This window comes from Megalops cyprinoides, chromosome 1 (assembly GCF_013368585.1).
Source record: "Megalops cyprinoides isolate fMegCyp1 chromosome 1, fMegCyp1.pri, whole genome shotgun sequence".
NCBI classification, from domain to species: domain Eukaryota; kingdom Metazoa; phylum Chordata; class Actinopteri; order Elopiformes; family Megalopidae; genus Megalops; species Megalops cyprinoides.
The window spans coordinates 55,376,287-55,393,401 of NC_050583.1; the positions used below are offsets into that span (position 1 = coordinate 55,376,287).

The following is a 17,115-nucleotide window of genomic DNA, read 5'->3' on the forward strand; positions in this document are numbered from 1 at the left end:
TCCGGAATGGCTCCCATATATGTACAAATGGGTGTATTCTCATCCACCGGATAAAACCATTTATGGAGAGTGAAATAAACCGGAATTCCTCATAGCGCGTGAGAAATAATTTCGGTTTTGAACAAACTATTACAGACAACGAACACATTTACTGACTAAATTCCCTATAAACACGGGCAATAAAGCTATTTTCCGCATGACCGATGTTGTATGGACATAACATTTAGAACTGATGCACGAACGTGTTTTATTTATTAATCTAATATTGGTTGCATTCATTCGAGGGTTCTCCATTGACAAGTATTCTGTGATGTCGTCACCAAACCTGAAGCCAATCCCAGCGCAACCCCTTTTTTTTTAAACCATCCAGTCCTTGTATGGTCAGTGACGTAACGGCGCATTCAAAGACTCTCCATAAATACATAGTGCCACAAGCAGAGCCACCAAGATCTGTCATTCACTCAACAGATCAGCCAGAAGAAACTTACATAGGTGTGTTTACAGCGTGAGATCTACCCGCAGGTTCTATGACAGCTAATTTGTGCTAACGGTTCTTTCAAAGAAGGGGGAATTAGGTGTTTTTTTAATTACACAGCTAGCATCTATAATAAAACACAATTGCACGCTAAAGGCTAGCGGAAAACCCTATCTAAATTATGACAGCCAAAACTTTGGAGAAAACTCCCGTAACTCTCAGTGGTTTTGTACACCCTCTGTCCGAGAGCATCTACTCAGTGGACGAAATCGCAACATCACTACCAGCTTCGGTGACTATTTTTCCGAATGCCGATATAGGGGGGCATTACGATCACATTAGTGGATCTTCGGGAGGTAAGCTTGAACAATATAATTTCTTATGCTTATCCATGTATATATGCGATGTATTCATATGCAGTTGATTGCATTTTCCCTCGCAATACAGTTAGTTGTTTGACTTATTGAATGTTTTACAATCACCTGATTGGACTGGAACATGCACTTATTGTGAATGTTGGAAGTTGTGAAGTTGGACTAACATGATTAAATAATTCACGGTATGGCTCAACTGTTGATTGTTATACTTGCGTGGATGTTTGTTACACCTGTTCCAGTCACTTACGTCCCCTAGAAAGTAAGGCCGATGTTTTCCCACATCGTATTAAACTGCAAATAGCACCGCTGATCAGTTCTTTTGAAATCATTTAACTGGCCTGGTGTTCAAAACAACAAATCAAAACTCCCGGCAATGAATGAGCGGTGGAAAGCGTGCGCAGCAGCACAGCGCGACAAACTCGTGCGCAAGAGATTTACTCGCGCATCCGAGATTTCGTTCTAACGCTGTTTCATATTTGTCTCATTTCACAGATGGCTTGATCAATGGGGACATGAGTACAGAGAAGCGATCTCTCGACCTGTCTTACTCCAGCAGCTTTACACAGCCCTCGGCTCCTCGCAACCAGACTTTCACCTACATGGGAAAGTTCTCCATTGACTCTCAGTATCCAGGTAACTGGAACCCAGAGGGCGTCATTAACATCGTCAGCGCCGGGATCCTGGGCATGACCCAGCCTTCTTCGGCATCCTCCTCACCGGCATCCTCAGTTTCTCCAAACCACTTCTCTAGCACCTTGAGCTGTACCATGGCGCAAAACCAGCAGGACATGGATCATATCTACTCTCCACCACCACCTTATTCGGGCTGCTCGGAGGTGTACCAAGATCCATCCGCCTTTCTGTCGACGTCCACCTGTCCCATTTCTTATCCTCCACCGTCCTACTCGTCGCCGAAGCCAACCACCGACAGCAGTCTTTTCCCTCTTATCTCAGACTATGCCGGCTTCTTCCAGCCTCCCTGTCAACGGGACATGCAGTCCATCCCTGACCGAAAACCATTTTCATGTCCTCTGGAGTCATTCAGAGTCCCGCCGCCACTGACTCCGCTTAACACAATACGGAATTTTACTTTGGGAGCACCACCCCCAGAAGGACCCAGATTACCCACGGCTTACAGCCCACAGAATTTACCCCTGAGACCAATACTGCGGCCGAGGAAATACCCTAACCGACCAAGCAAGACCCCAGTTCACGAGCGGCCATACCCGTGTCCGGCAGAAGGCTGCGACAGACGGTTCTCCAGGTCTGACGAGCTAACTCGGCACATTCGAATCCACACTGGACACAAACCCTTCCAGTGTCGGATCTGCATGCGGAATTTCAGCCGTAGCGACCACCTCACCACCCACATCCGCACGCACACCGGCGAGAAACCCTTCGCCTGTGATTTCTGTGGCAGAAAATTTGCCAGAAGCGATGAGCGGAAGAGGCACACCAAAATCCATCTCAGACAGAAGGAAAGAAAATCTTCAACCATTCCGTCAACAAACACGAACTCAGAGCGGTCCGTTACTATCAGCACCTCTTCTGGAGGGGTGTGCTCCTCTGGCACGGGCCAGTTGGCTGCATGCCCTTCTAGGGCTGTATAAGAAACACTATGTATACAACAACCATGGTACTAACAACAAATTGGGACAAAGGGTAAAAAAATATTAAATTGTAGATGTTGTGGATGTTTCAGCTTGTGCACGAGTCACTGATGCTGGCGCGAAATGCCAGTCCAGCATCATCTCCTATCCCGTGCACATTCAGCTGACACATGCTTGTCCTGCTCTGAGTTAGCCAGTTTTTGCCACAGCCAAATGTTGAATGACTGAAACGCACTTTGTTAGGCTATTTACTGTAGGCCGGCAGCGAGCTGATTTCAATGAACTTGACAAGAACAGACAGGAGCGTGGCGGGGATTAGGGAAAAGTAACGCAGGCACTTTGTGCAGAGTTGCGTCTTTCCTCATAAAAAAGTCCATAAGACAGTTTGCACTATGCTGTGGTAAACTGCCATCATCTGCACTGATCGCAAAACGGAGGGTCATATTGAATAAGGTTAACAATGACATACTTGCAATAACTGAAAAAAATGTTATGTGTAGAACGTGTTGGTGTTAACATGCTTGTTGATCGTTTTCTTCCTTGTTGTGCCTTGCCTTGCCAGTTTTTCGCCATCTCTGTCTGTACATATTTCCAAGGACTTTTTAAACTGTATAATATTCTTCATTTAATATCAATTTTTAGAATTATATATTTTTGTACGCATTGTTTGTTGTCATTTTCGAAAGTGTTGCATTTGTAGCATATAGGCCTAAAAAAGGAATGTAAATAATTTATCACTCATGCCGACTCGACGTTTGTGTGCCGTGAATGTTTATAAGACTCAAATAAATGTATTTGGAACAAAACCACTAACGGAGGTCAAAGATGACCACATAATTAAGACATTGTGTTCTTGTCAGCCCAAAAAGACGAAATAAATGACTATGAACAAGTGAACGCCTTTCCTATTATTATTATTATTATTATTATTATTATTATTATTATTATGTGCCATAAGAGTGAAGCATTGGAAAAATTGTGCAGACGCAAATTAAGGTCGCTCCGTGGGGGAGGGGGGGTCCCGTGGACGCATTAGTCAACTGTGACTCATTCTTTCGCAAGTGCAATCACCCACTCAGGCTCACTGTGGTGTTTATTTTATTCAGTGTGGAAGTTCAGGCCACCTTAAAATCTCAAGTGGCAGTCTATATTCCTATATTTAACTACTTCAAAGTAACTATGCGATTGAGAATTTTTTCCCATCAAGCAGTCAAGCGGTAATGCAACTGTAGCCTACTTGTGTTGGTCACCCAGAGTAAAACGACGGACCTGCCATAAATACATTTCGTTTTATCATTTAGCAGACGCTCAGAAGTTCTTTACTTACAAAGTAAGAGAACAAAATGCATCTAATAAAGTTACATGGAAGACGTAATATAGGCCTAATACTAACGACGTTCGGGGCTCAGGCAAATAAATAAACAAACAAACAAACAAACACTGAATTAGCTGCATTCGGGACAAATCCCATCTTAAACAGCTGGATGGGAAAAGATATCGTACTTAAAGACCGAATTTAAAGGCAACTTGCCAGTCATAGACGCACCGACTGGCCTATTTAATGAGCACGCATCTATGATATGAAATGTCGCGCAAGATATTGTCTCATATCTGAGGTCACGGACGTTGGATTTTTCACCCAGTTGTCCAGTTATACAGTTTTTCTTTTCCAAAGCGAAAATGGGCCTAAGACCAAACTCTAGGCGTAGGTGGCAACTTAAGCATCCTTCACAAGACACACCATCATTAAAACAAAAAGAATTAAAATGTGTGATATAATGCGCGGCGAGAATATGTCTGACCTTATACAATTATGCGGTTATTGGGAAAGTGGAATCTGTCAGAGTTCCGTTAGAAATGTTCACGCAAGAACTGTTGAACTTAGAAGCTGTTCTTCTGGACCATTATTGCCTTCCACGTAGGTGTTATAACAAATAGCAGAAGGGGTAAATGACGCTCATATTCTCAGCGCAAATCCAACGACAGTTAACAAGCTTTCAACATTTGTTTGGAATTACTTTCCACAGCAAGGGAGAGCCCCGAGTTCAGCTTTGTAGAATGAGAAAAGAAAAGCTCTTAAAGATTTACTGAAAGTGAAAAAAAAAACCCATGCAGACGCCCCATTCAGGATAAAATGCACCCACAAATAAAATGAAGACTTCTATGGTAAATTATCATCCAGGGAATGGACATGACCACCTGAACTTTAACACTTTGATTAACTATCTTTGTTTCTTTAAATGGAATGATCCAAGTAGTGATAATACAGATATCGTCTTCAGAATTCAGTATACGGAAACACACATGCTTCCTGACAGTCCATGACAAATATAAATACCTTGGTTTAGAATAGAGCAAACACAAGCTTTTGCATTAATTAAATCCATGCTTTCTTAAACTTTCTGCTTCCATCTGAGTTACAGCTTGTAAACTGTAAGTGACAAGTGTTTAAGTTACAGCAAGTGTTAGCTTGCTGACAAGACTTTCATCAGTTCTCTGCCCTTATGAAAGAACTTTACTCAGGGTGACACTTTCTTAAAGAATCAAAACCTTGAATGATGGAAATCACATTAAGAACAGACAAATGACTGCCGCCCACAGGAGTTTAAAAGAACCACAGCACAAACATGACTACATCTGATTTGTGTGTAATCCTGTTTTATGTTATTTTAATGGATAATCTATTAAATGTTCAAGTGACCTTAAAGACAATGAACCGAGGCTGAACAAAAGGAGTATTTCTCAACAAATCTCCACTTTATATAGCTATTCCACTTGAATTCCTACATGCTATGTATGTCACAAGGCTGTAGTACACCCAAACAGCATTTCAGCATTTTGGATAAATGGAGGTACCATTCTCAAACAGTCCTCATAAATTTTACAAGAATAAAACATATTGGAGACAATTTGTTTTTCATACAGAACAGAGTCCTAGTCTAGCTGGGCAATGTCAAATTTCAGGCAGACACAATTCTGAGCTGACATGCTGAATTCATGGGAAAAAGAAACATATCAACATTGAAATCTGTGTTATGAACTGACAAAAATACTCTTGTTCTGAAAGATTGCTGTATGACTTGGGTATGGACAAAACCCAGTGAAACATACGAAATCAGCTAACTGACAAAGCAGCTTTATAGCTCAACTGGCAATTACATGCAATTATACTGGCTATAATTGTACTGCACTTAACTGCTAATCTCAATTTACAATAAAAAGAGGGCCAGAAGATAAAAATGATAAAAGAATGAATTATACAAAAAAGAGGAAAGAGATGCAGACTATCCAGCTTGGCAGCTATTTTGTGATTCTGTATAACTGAAAAATGGCATTTTGGTCTTCCATTTCAAAAGGGAATTAAAGGGAGTGTTACTTTTTGTTTTATTTCAAATTACAATTAGTGGGGAAAAAACCAGGATGAGTATCATAAAGTTAAACTGCTGCATTACTCATACAGAAAGTTGGAGTTTCAATGCTTGAAGCACAAAAGAATGACATAAGTAACTCTGAGGCACTCATTTCTGTTCATAAAATGTACCTCACATTAACGTCCCATCTGTATACGCAACAAAGTTTCATAGAATATGCCATTCATATCATTACACAATTACACATTCGCAATGATGCTAATGGCATTGCCATAACTCTAATTTCCTAACATTTTTGGTAGGTGACTCACCTAGGGGATGCATTCACTTTCTCTCTTTCATTCCTACTTCAAATAACTTTTCATGCCCTTTATGTCATAGTTATTGTACACACACTCATAAAATGTCCCATTAATCTTAATGTATCAACACTTTCTACATTCTTCAAGGGAGAACATACCTGTCTTTTATCAGACAAGCTTCACTGGGTTCTTCAAGTCATGACAATCAATCTGGCCTGCCCTGTCCTTCAGTCCCCCAGGTAAAGAAAAAGTTGCAAATACTGTATATGTGGACCAAGCCTCAGCAAGGTTGAGGGAAACTGTATTTTTGCTCTAGGCCCATCTGCCTTAATTTGGAAAGTTAATTCACAGCTAACAAATTGCTTGATTGAGTGAATACAGCTTTTCTTACACAAGGCCAGAGATAGGAGGAGACCTAGAAAACATGCAGAGGTACTGCTCTCCTTGGCCAAAAAAACAAACATAACAAATAAACATTTATTCTGTGTATTGCAGTAGTCAAGAAAGCATGAGCTTTAAATAAACGACTTCCATCACTTGGCAGTAACCGTGCCCTCACATTAGGGAACTCCACTGTCACAACTTCCACAAGTTCTGGCTGTCCTTATTACCTTGGAGTCACAGTGCGCAATAATTTCCCTGCTTCTATTATTCCAGAGACATACTCAATGCAAAACCTATTGTCTCACTTGAATCGGTATATTCCTAGAAGCTAATTACACAATCATTCACTATATAGATGAGAGGAACTCGATGAACAGCCTTAATCTGATCAATACAATGCACACTCCTAAATGTTCCTTTTAAACACTTGCCTGTGTGACTGTGGCCTGATCCATTTGGAGCCATGGCTATAACCACAGCTTTAACAGGACTCCTAATAACTCTAGAGATTGCCACAAAGCACCATGATCTACCTAAAAAATGCAATATACTATACATATATTAGAGTCCAGTTGTGAATTATAGTCAGTTTGTTCCAATTGATTTGATTTGTCACTAGAAAGATCACTAAAAAGAGCTAAAGAAAAAAAAATACATGCTGAAATGTACTGATTTGAAAATGAATGCACTTGACAGGCATGACTGAATTCATGAGAACTTAATATTTTTTATTGTTCTAAATATATTTCAACTGACATAATTTGCAATGAAATCAAATAACTTAGGATACCAATGCGAAAATTGGGGAATGAGCGAGATACATTTTAGTGTTGATATTGTACCTGTATTCCAAGGCTATACAAAAACATTTAGCAAGTATTAGGCTTAATATGTATAAACACGTATTTATATAAAATAAATTAAACACAGTTTAAGGCTATGAGAAAGTTACACTTGTGACGTTGAATAAATGCTTTCCAGGAATGTTGTTCAATAAAGCTTGCACTGCTCGTACAACATGGGTATTAGGGTATGGCTTTTACTGACGTAATATATGTCCACAAAGATCATATATATCCTCGTGATAAAAACTCACGGGTGCACATAATAGAGTTGGAAGCCTGCAGACGACACACGGAGAAACAAAAATACACAAAGTAATAATTCCGCTTGGCCAATGTGTCCTGAGAACCGTTGGTTAAACAACTCCAGATTCATTGATTATAAATCAAAGTCGTTGAATTCTGATGGCAGTCGTCGTCAGTTAAAGAATTGCGAGTCCTTTAGAAGACAGCTTTATTTAAAGAGACACCTCAGGGCCAGGGTACGGTTCGCCACCACACCAAAAATCCTCAGGCTGTGGAATTTCAAGTAACCACATTTCTTGTTGCTCTGACGTTTTGTCCGCGTTTTGCGAAACAGGCTGAAGGACTTTGTAATAGTGGCAGTCCCTCCCGTCGTCGGGGTCGTAAGGGGGTGCTAGGATGTCGAGGAAAGCGGCTGGTCCGTCAACTGCATCGATCTGATGGAGATTGTCTTTCAGCGGAGTCAAAATGCATGGACCGCTCTCTTCCGAGTACTCTCCGACGGATCTCAGTATCGAGCGCCTCAAATTATCCTTTTGGTTGGGAGAAAGTGGTGGTTCGAACTGTGTGTCGCTCTCGGCACCTGGTGGGTTATCCAACTTGTCGAAGCACCTGATACTGACCTTTCCGTAAAGAACTTTCAGCATGCCGTTCATACCCGGATGGTCGTGCAGCGGGATGGAAGCCCCAGGCTTAAGCAAAAACACTCCCATGCTGAAGGCATCGGTCTCGCATATGTGCATATACGTGACCGGCGGGGACTGAGACTTCGTGGAGCTTTTAATTTTCCTAGGTGCAATCTTCAGATCTGCCGCCCTGATTTCAGTTAGAAGGTTGCTAAGTTCACCTCGGTTTTCCAGGAATACTTTGTTGTCCCCGTTGGCAGCCGACCCCCAGTTTTTGAAAGTAACGTAGGCTTGCGTGGCAATTTTCTGAATCAGGGAGGTCATGTTGTCTCTGTGCATTATGAGTAGCTAACTTCAGCTAGCAGGCTAACGATGCTGTTTTTGTTCAAGCGTAGCACATCTACTTCTAGCTAGCTGGGAACGTTAGTTCAAGCTGCGTCTGGTTTTCTTTCAGAATACTTTATTTACCCTGATTGAATGTCGGACGATGGTAAAGCGACCTCAACTTAGTACCAGCAAGCGTCACTATCAAAGTTCAGATTTTTAAACGCTTCCCTTGTTTTTCCAAAATATAGTTTATCTGTAGAAAACACTCACCACAAGTCCATTTCTCCACCACCCCATTCATGGCTATTTGATCTACACGTCCGCAATGACAGTTTCTGCGTACGTAAAACGTTGCATTGTGGGATATGCAGTTAAATATCAATAAATATATGTATATCTCTGCTAATTCATGTCCCAGATCATTCGAATTTAAGTAATTCAAATATACTATTTGTATATGTATGTACAATACATGACTACATGCAACGCACATGTATCAAACCGAGGAAAACGAGAATCGCATTATATTGTCTTTGCACTACAATTCCCATAAATCCGTTTTTGCTCGCTGAGTTTACGCGAGGGTAAAGCCAGTTAGGCCATTCACCCCCTCCCACCCCTTCCCCCACCTCACACAAAAATTTGTACAGTACTTACAACTGATCAGTAAAATGAACACAAAAGACCCAAAGTCTCTATGCTATGTAATTATGGGGCAGGGCCCTTAACTTGGAGGATGATATACCTGCTATCCCAGTCATTGCTAATGCTTTGAACTAATTAACTAAAAAAAAATCCAAATTCAGCTAGACATTTAAATTATGAATCAGCATAACATTATAAGGTTCCTGTGTAACTGTATAATTCAGCAAAAATGCTCTTTAGTAGCATCATTATTCAGAGCACTGAGAGCCTATTGTTACCACCTTATTTGGGGGTTAATGAACTGTGCTTGATTTTAGTCAGAACAGCAGCATTTACAGTTACCAAAAGCCCTGCCTCTGAGCTTATTACCATTTACTGCAGTGAAGTATTTGCATAATACATTATTTTCTTATAACGCTGCTGTAACCTCATAGCAGTTCTGTTTTTGAATGAACATGGAAGTGTTACTGTGTTACAGCAACACCGTGAAGATGTTATGAGTTACCTGTGATGAAATGAAGCTGGTTTGTATGGACATGGACTCAATTGATATAACAAACACAAAAAATAAACAGTAAAAAAGAAAAGACAAATCATTAGTTGTCAAAATCACATTTCTCAAGAACATGAACAAAGATGCAGTCCATGGAACCATACTAAAAAGGTACGTACATGTCTTTTTGGTCCTTCATTGTAATTGGTATTCGACAGCATTGCCCAGGGCCTGATGAATTAGTGGTGAATGTTGTCAATCAGTTGCTAATTCAGTTATTCCTTAGAGAGACACATTTCGCACATTTAATGTTCATTCTCTTTATTTTCGCAATATACTGTTTATTCAAATTCATATTTGTGACACTATTTGACAGAGTTTTTCAGAATGACACAATTTTTAGTCAAATTAGGTTTCTCAAGCTCCTATGATATTATTTTAATAGAGTATAATTTAGAAGTAATATATAAATAATTGACCTTGAAAATATTTCAGAGGAAACACTTGAACCATAAAATACAATGACTGGAATGGCAGGATCAAAGCTTTTTGTTCACAGAGGAAAGATACTGCATGCCATTTAAAACTATATAATTCTTTACAACTATACAATCTATAAACTGAATTGTAAAGTAAGGCTGTCAAAAAAAGGGCAACACAACAAACAGAACACGTGTCACGTGGGACTTCTAACATTTTGCTCTTGTTCTCATGAGCAACAAACAAGTGCCTGACCTCTGAGTGAAATGGAGGCCCGCAGTAAAAGCGATCACAGATTTCACCCTGAGAACTTATATGTCCATTTTTACAAACTAATAAGGTGAAAAACATCCTGATTGTTCTGCCGAGCCCGGCCGTGTCAGGGCCGGAAGTGCGCCCAGGCTGACTCACAGAGGTGAGCACTTAAACCATGTACCTAGTCATGAGCACCACAAAGCCCATCCTCTTGAAAAATAATGAGGCCTGTTCATGTGCTCTAAACAGAGGCACATCTAAATAGCACTTCCGTTTGGATAATTGAATTAGGCTCCATTCAATGCTGTAGATATGGAAATCAGTTGCTCTGACACATATGGTAGATATTTCCACGGATGCAGTCTTGTGGCAGGTTTGAGATAAAAATCAAGGATCGCCGCGATTTAATTGCTTTTTACCAGACTGCTGTTCTGGTTAATTAGATCTTATTGGGTTAAAAGTGATATAGAAGAAGATGAAACCCCGGGAAATGTCTAATAGTGCATTCCAAGAATTTGTCTATCTGCTTTTCAGGGGGCATTTATTTGGTACAATAGCATGCGATAACCATATTCAAATCCTTTTTTACAGAAAAGAATATTCGTTTCGCTCTCTCACACACACACACACACACACACACACAACATGTGTGCGTATAACAGATAGATAGAAAAGAAGATTTTTTTAGGTTTTATGTTCTGATGGATTTATTTTGCCTTGCATTTCAGTGTCCTTGAATGCCATTTTGTTATGTGTCTGTCCCTGCTTACTAATTCACATGCAATAGAGGCTGCAAGCAGCAATCAGTGCAATTCCCCACGTTCACTCAAGATATATAACATATACAAGGTATTTTTTATTCATCTTACAAGCCATGAACATTCTTCAGGAATGCATTTGCGATTTGTGAGTGTCCAGAAACTTAGCAAACGCAAGTTTTTCCAAACAAGATGCAACCCCCCCCCACCATTCTGTTAATGTTTCACAGAAGAAAGGAAACATTATTCACTGCTGTTTAAAATGTGCATGACTTACATTTCACAGAAGTCAAGTAGAGAGAGACTTCATATTTCTTGCGGAGATCTGGCCAAGAATCCACAATAAGCAGAGTATTTCTTTTCTCTTGTGAAATCGGCAAGCAACGCATTATGACTTTCTAATTGCTTATGGACCTCAATGAACGTCCCTATTGTTGGAGTCAATCTACAGCCTGTTCTCTTTTGTCATTATTATTACTTGCATGCTTTTACTTTCCATTCTGGGTCCCCACTCTCCTCCAGCTTGTGAGTCCATTATTGATTTGGAAGGACACTAAAAAATACTGTTATTGAAGTATGCCGAAAATTTTGCATGAAAAATTCATAAGTTGGCTCTGCTCATTAGATAAATATCTGCATATTTCAGAGGACAGATGCAATGCAAATATTTGTTCTTTACATTGAAAGGATTGCTTTCTGCATGAAAGGGGCTACTTTTCTATTTTCTTTTTTTTTTATGAATGCCCGGTTGTTTGACATACAAGATGATCATTCTGACTGTCCGTCATTTCCACATTGACAGAACTTGTGCATAACATGGTCTTGTTTATAATAATGGTAATTCTACTGGTGTCTCGGTATGTTTCACAGTAAAACCTTTTTGCTGCCTTGCTTATTTCTCAGGGTTAGCCCTATTATTAGTATTAAGCGGCTTGCTTGGTAGAGGACCTTACTCTCTACAGTACTTAAAATGTAGTCCATGCTTTTACAACTTAATGAAAATATTCTTGGATGGATGCAGTGCCGAATTCTGTTCTGTGACTGACCCAGAGTCCTAGAGGACATTCACTCCTCAAGTGAAGTCACTAAGTAGACTGTCACACGATACAGGAGGTGACCAACTGTCCATTGGCCCTGTTCTCCTTTTCTTTAGCACTGGTGCTCCTAGGTAGCTCGTATTTTGTTGGGCCGATACAAGTCACAGTGGATGATGTCTACAACAGACCAGGAGGAAGATTGGACCTAGCACAGCACAATGCACAATGCTTCAGTGGAAGCATTTAGCTCCTAGAAGCTTTTCTAAACTATTCTGATATTGTTATTGCTATGATGTTTATTTCAAAATAGAAGGGTTAAATTCAATTTGAGAAATAGAGATGGTACCTACTCCATCAGCAGCTGTTCATTACCTCTAAATGAAGCTGTTCACAAAGCAGAGCTCGTGAGTTTAGAGCAACAGGTCTTGACAACTGTGGTAATGTCCTATCTATCATGGATTGTGTGCCCCTTCTGTCTTTCATGCTTGACTTCTGAACCGGGACAGGGCTTTAAAAGTGTTTTAGAATTAGAAAGGATGACTGACTTTGCTCCACGCCCTGAAGAAAATGTAAAAATGTTTTTCTTTTCACTTAGCACAATATATATCTGACAGCTGCACTGTGTGTGGAATGAACCGTAGCCACTGCCATCCATCCAGGGGCAAAGAGAGACATCCATTTCAGGGTCCCATATGAGCAGACATCACAGCGTGGGACAATGGAGCAGAACGATGACACGAATCAATGTTAGACTTAGGTGGTAAAGTACCCCCCCCCCATTATGCAAATAAAGGCAGACCAGAATGGATTGGATGAATTAATGAACTACTGTACATCAGAGGGTCACTCTGTGTTGATGGCATTTGTATTCTGTACATCCACATTAAACAAATATTCATCCATATATTAAAAAGAAATGACACCCTAATGCTGTCCTCGTTCTCTTGTCTGTGCTGGGGAAACAAAGCCGCCAGTGCACCCTGACGGGATTTGCATATACTGGGAAAGCCACGAGTTTTGTGGCGGTTTGCTGATGACAAGCAGGTCTGGAAGCTCTTCACGTGGGTGAACTGAAATGAGCTGCTGCTTGTCTGTGGGGGTGGCAGTGTAGCATAGCGGTAAGGACCAGGAGTCGTAACAGAGAGGTTGCCAGTTCGATTCCTTATTGGAGCACTGCTGCTGTACCCTAGGACAAGGTACTTAACCCAGAATTGCCTCAATAAATATCCAGCTGTATAAATGGATAACATTGTAAGAGCTGTAACTGATGTTAGTCGCTCTGGATAAGAGTGTTGGTTAAATGCCAGGAATGTAACGTAATGTAATGTAATGTTTACTCATCTCTGGGCTACTCAGTTGATTGTTCTGAAGGTAGTTTCCTTCCACCTAACACAGTGGGCTGGAGGTTCTGGATGTTTGGAGAACACTGTCTTTTTTTTTGAGGAGACAACGGTATTTTAAAACAGGGGAGCAGACTTTCCGAGCTCCTTTTTGGCGCTGGCAGGGTACTGTAGGACTCGCCCATGACACCCCATTGCTATGCTAATTATCCTCCTTGTAGCTGAGAGCTGTCCCTGTCAAGGTGGACAGGCAGAGAGGGAGGGACGGTGGGCAGGAAGGACCCCCTCTCCCACCGCGGGGGGCTTTCAACCTTTGTGGAGAAAATGATGTATGAGACAGCGTCTCCTTTGGAACCTGAGGAGAACACGACAGAGTGGATAATCCCAGAGAAAACACTGTCCCCGTAATGGAGACTGATGGCCTCGTCCTGTCTCCCTGTTATTGTTATTGATCAAGATTGAAGTGGGGTTCTCATATGAGCCGGCTCATCGTGCCGACGGCTCACGTCTGCTGGGCACGCGGCTCCTCGGCGGTGGCCTTCCGTCCGGGGCGACTGGCAGTGACGGGGACCTCAGAGACCCATTGTGGCGCAGGGGACCGTGTCATTGACTGCGCCGGATTCCTTTCGGCATTGAGGGGCATTCCTCGCATATCCCGATTTCATTTATATCCAGGTTTGAAATCCTTTTTGGCGGGAGGTGGAGGTGTCAGGGATGTTTGTTGAGGACCCTAGGTGTCAGCTGGGCCTTGTAGAGCCATCCACAGCCAGTCAGTGACACAATAGTAATTGGGGGTGTTGACCACTTGACAGGAAACAGGTATTGCCTTCACTCAATTTTGACCAACTATTGCTCTTCCTCTCAGCTCTGACTCAATTAAGCAAAGCTTGTTGTGTAGGAATAAGATAATAAAGCCAAATTACAAAAAGCTTGAGGTGATGGATCAAAGCTTGTCTCTCAGCAAAATTCTCAAAGTACTTTCAGTACAGAACGGAGTTCTGGTGTTAAATGAATCCAAGAAGATCTCAGTGTATTTATGTCTCTTATCACAGACAAAAAAAAACAGAAATAGACATACATATATAGATTTAATAAACAGTCATTACAAACCCTTGAGATTCAATTATGGTTAATAACGGCTGTAGTTAGGTCCTTTTTTAAGACTTGATTGGGCAGACTGAATTTCTCATACAGCCAGTGTGCCACATTACAATTATTATTTCCACCAGCTAATTTTAGATTCATTTTCGTCATGGGGGTGCACTCTCCCTGCAGAAATGACATCTGTAAAATGCAACTGGACTCTTAAAAGTGGTTAAGTACTCTGAACAGACCATTTATTTTGGGTTTATATTGTTTGTGTTTTGCTTTGTTCTAAAAATCCTCATCATTGTAAACAAGTCCACTATCTTTTATTCTGATCGGTGAGTGTCCTACAGTTTCTTGGCAGTGAGCTAGCCACTGCTTAACTGGCCTTTTCTTAGAAGTGTTTTATTAAACACATACTGTAAGCTAGTGTGTGGCAACAGCTTACTGTAATACATTTTGATGAAAGCTAATACATTTTGATCAAAAGCTATTTTTTTGGCAGTTCACAACACTGTATATTCCCTAAGAGCTAAAATCCTGAAAGAGTGGAAGTTCCCTCTGCCCACAACTTCTTCATATGACCAAAACAAGAGACAGTCCCTGGTGTCCCCACAGTCCCCACACACAGTAAGGAACAGCCATGCTGGAACACCACGACTCAGTATTGGCTCTGACCAAGTAATCTTGGAGAAAGGGGACTTGTGCCTGGTTCTCATCACACTTTTACACAAGTAATAATTCAAATGGGTTTTTACATGGTTTCTGTTACCATTGCATATAAATTGTACTTGTACAAATGTATGCTTACAAATGCATAAAGTTGTTTATAATCCGCTTCTACCAAAGTATGAGGAAAAGCCAGAATATATTTAAAAGTGGTTAGGTTATCATTTGTTTGCAAATTCTATACAATTTCCTTCTTTTACAGGGTTTTTGTTTTTGCAATCTTACAATTGGAACTTCCTCTAAATTGAATCCAGTATGTGCTGTTGAAGAAGTTGCACTACTTTTGATGCATGATAAGTTATCATCCTTCCTAAAATGGAGAGGTGGGAAGCTCCTTGTGTGTTTTCTTCTGTAAACCCCAACACCAGTCATGCTTTGATTTGCCAGCAATGTGATGCTAGACATCTGTATCTGACATCATCATCATAACTGGATTGTCTGAGTATCTTTTGACAACCGTAGCTGTTGTTAAATATTATGAAGGTGACACAAAAGCACTTGTTCAGCTCAACCTTTGTCGACATTGACCAGATGCATTTGAGCCTGTTTTTTTCCCCAAAGTGTGTTTTTAGGAATCGCGAGACTTGATATGTTTTTGCAACCCTGTCTTGAATCATAGCTATGATGTGCACGGTAAGTTCTCCTTTCCACTTGTCCATATCTTTTTTTTGTGTGTGTGTTACATGAGAACGCTTTAGTCATTATTTCTCATGAGGTTGCTACTTCTGTCTTTCTGAAAACCATTATGAGCTGTGTACGTTGCCCAACATCCCATTTTAAGCAAAGGTCACAAACCAGTGAAACATGTCTGGACAAAGACTTCTACCTTGGATCAAGTGTGAACTTATGTCATTTGTATGAAACATCAGTACTTTCGAAGAACTCAGTAATAGATGCCTTCAGATTCTTTTGAACATTTAAACCATTTAATGACTTTGGTATAACAGAATATTTCACAACATCACACCCCATATATCACTTAGACTATTTGTTTGCCAGCAGCAGTGGGTGGTAATGTAGCATAGTGGTAAGGAGCAGGACTTGTAACCAAAAGGTTCGATTCCCCGCTGGGACACTGCTGGTGTATCCTAGGGCAAGGTACTTAACCCACAATTGCCTCAGTAAATATCCAGCTGTATAAATGGTAACATGTAAAAAATTGTAACCTATGTAAGTTGCTCTGGATAAGAGCATCTGCTAAATGTCAATAATATTTTGCTTGCCAGTAACATAGTCTTAAGTGACATCTAGAGAATGATGTCACTTTGATTTAAAATTTAGACGTGTAACATCTTTTGAAATGTTGTTTTTGTGCTTGCTTGTTTGGTACAGGACATTTACAGTCACATTAGCGTTACTCATAGATTCAGTGGTTAAGGTTCTGTAAACAATGTGACAGTGCTCAACCCACTCTAACATAGCTGGTGCTATTCCTGTACACTGCTAACCATGAGACCCTCACATGAACGTGAAGTGTGACAACGAGCGGTCTCCTTTGCAGCGGAGACAGGACAGGACAGGGGGGCGTGAGTTCGACAGGAGAGAGTCATCGCACCGCCTGGCGTGACAGCGATGCGGTCGCTGCCCCACCTGAGAGGCACGCCCGAGGGAGGCCACTTCAAGCTAAAACTCACTGGCAGTCCAACGTGTCATGGGTAGTTTGTTGATCTCAAAAAGGGGATGTGAAACAGTTACACTCACTGTTCCGATGGTCTCCTCTGACAGGCGTTGTCTG

At 40.9% G+C, this 17,115-nt stretch overlaps 2 protein-coding genes across 2 annotated transcripts; one reads left to right on the top strand and one right to left on the bottom strand.

Annotated features, from left to right (window-relative positions):
* Positions 1–458: 458 nt before the first annotated feature.
* egr2b (early growth response 2b) lies at positions 459–3,351 on the top strand. The gene is made up of 2 exons (XM_036532008.1): positions 459–831; positions 1,345–3,351. The coding sequence occupies exons 1-2, from the start codon at positions 657–659 to the stop codon at positions 2,460–2,462; spliced, it is 1,293 nt and encodes a 430-aa protein (XP_036387901.1). The 5' UTR covers positions 459–656; the 3' UTR covers positions 2,463–3,351.
* Positions 3,352–7,302: 3,951 nt separating this feature from the next.
* Positions 7,303–8,861, bottom strand: adoa (2-aminoethanethiol (cysteamine) dioxygenase a). Its single transcript, XM_036542062.1, has one exon. It carries the CDS (start codon positions 8,567–8,569, stop codon positions 7,820–7,822), a length of 750 nt encoding a protein of 249 aa, XP_036397955.1. The 5' UTR covers positions 8,570–8,861; the 3' UTR covers positions 7,303–7,819.
* Positions 8,862–17,115: the final 8,254 nt, after the last annotated feature.

Bases quoted from the DNA above. Each gene is read 5' to 3' on its own strand.
- egr2b (XM_036532008.1), top strand. From the start codon at position 657: ATGACAGCCAAAACTTTGGAGAAAACTCCCGTAACTCTCAGTGGTTTT. The intron at 832-1,344 runs GTAAGCTTGAAC...CTCATTTCACAG, and splicing joins CATTAGTGGATCTTCGGGAG to ATGGCTTGATCAATGGGGAC.
- adoa (XM_036542062.1), bottom strand. From the start codon at position 8,569: ATGCACAGAGACAACATGACCTCCCTGATTCAGAAAATTGCCACGCAA.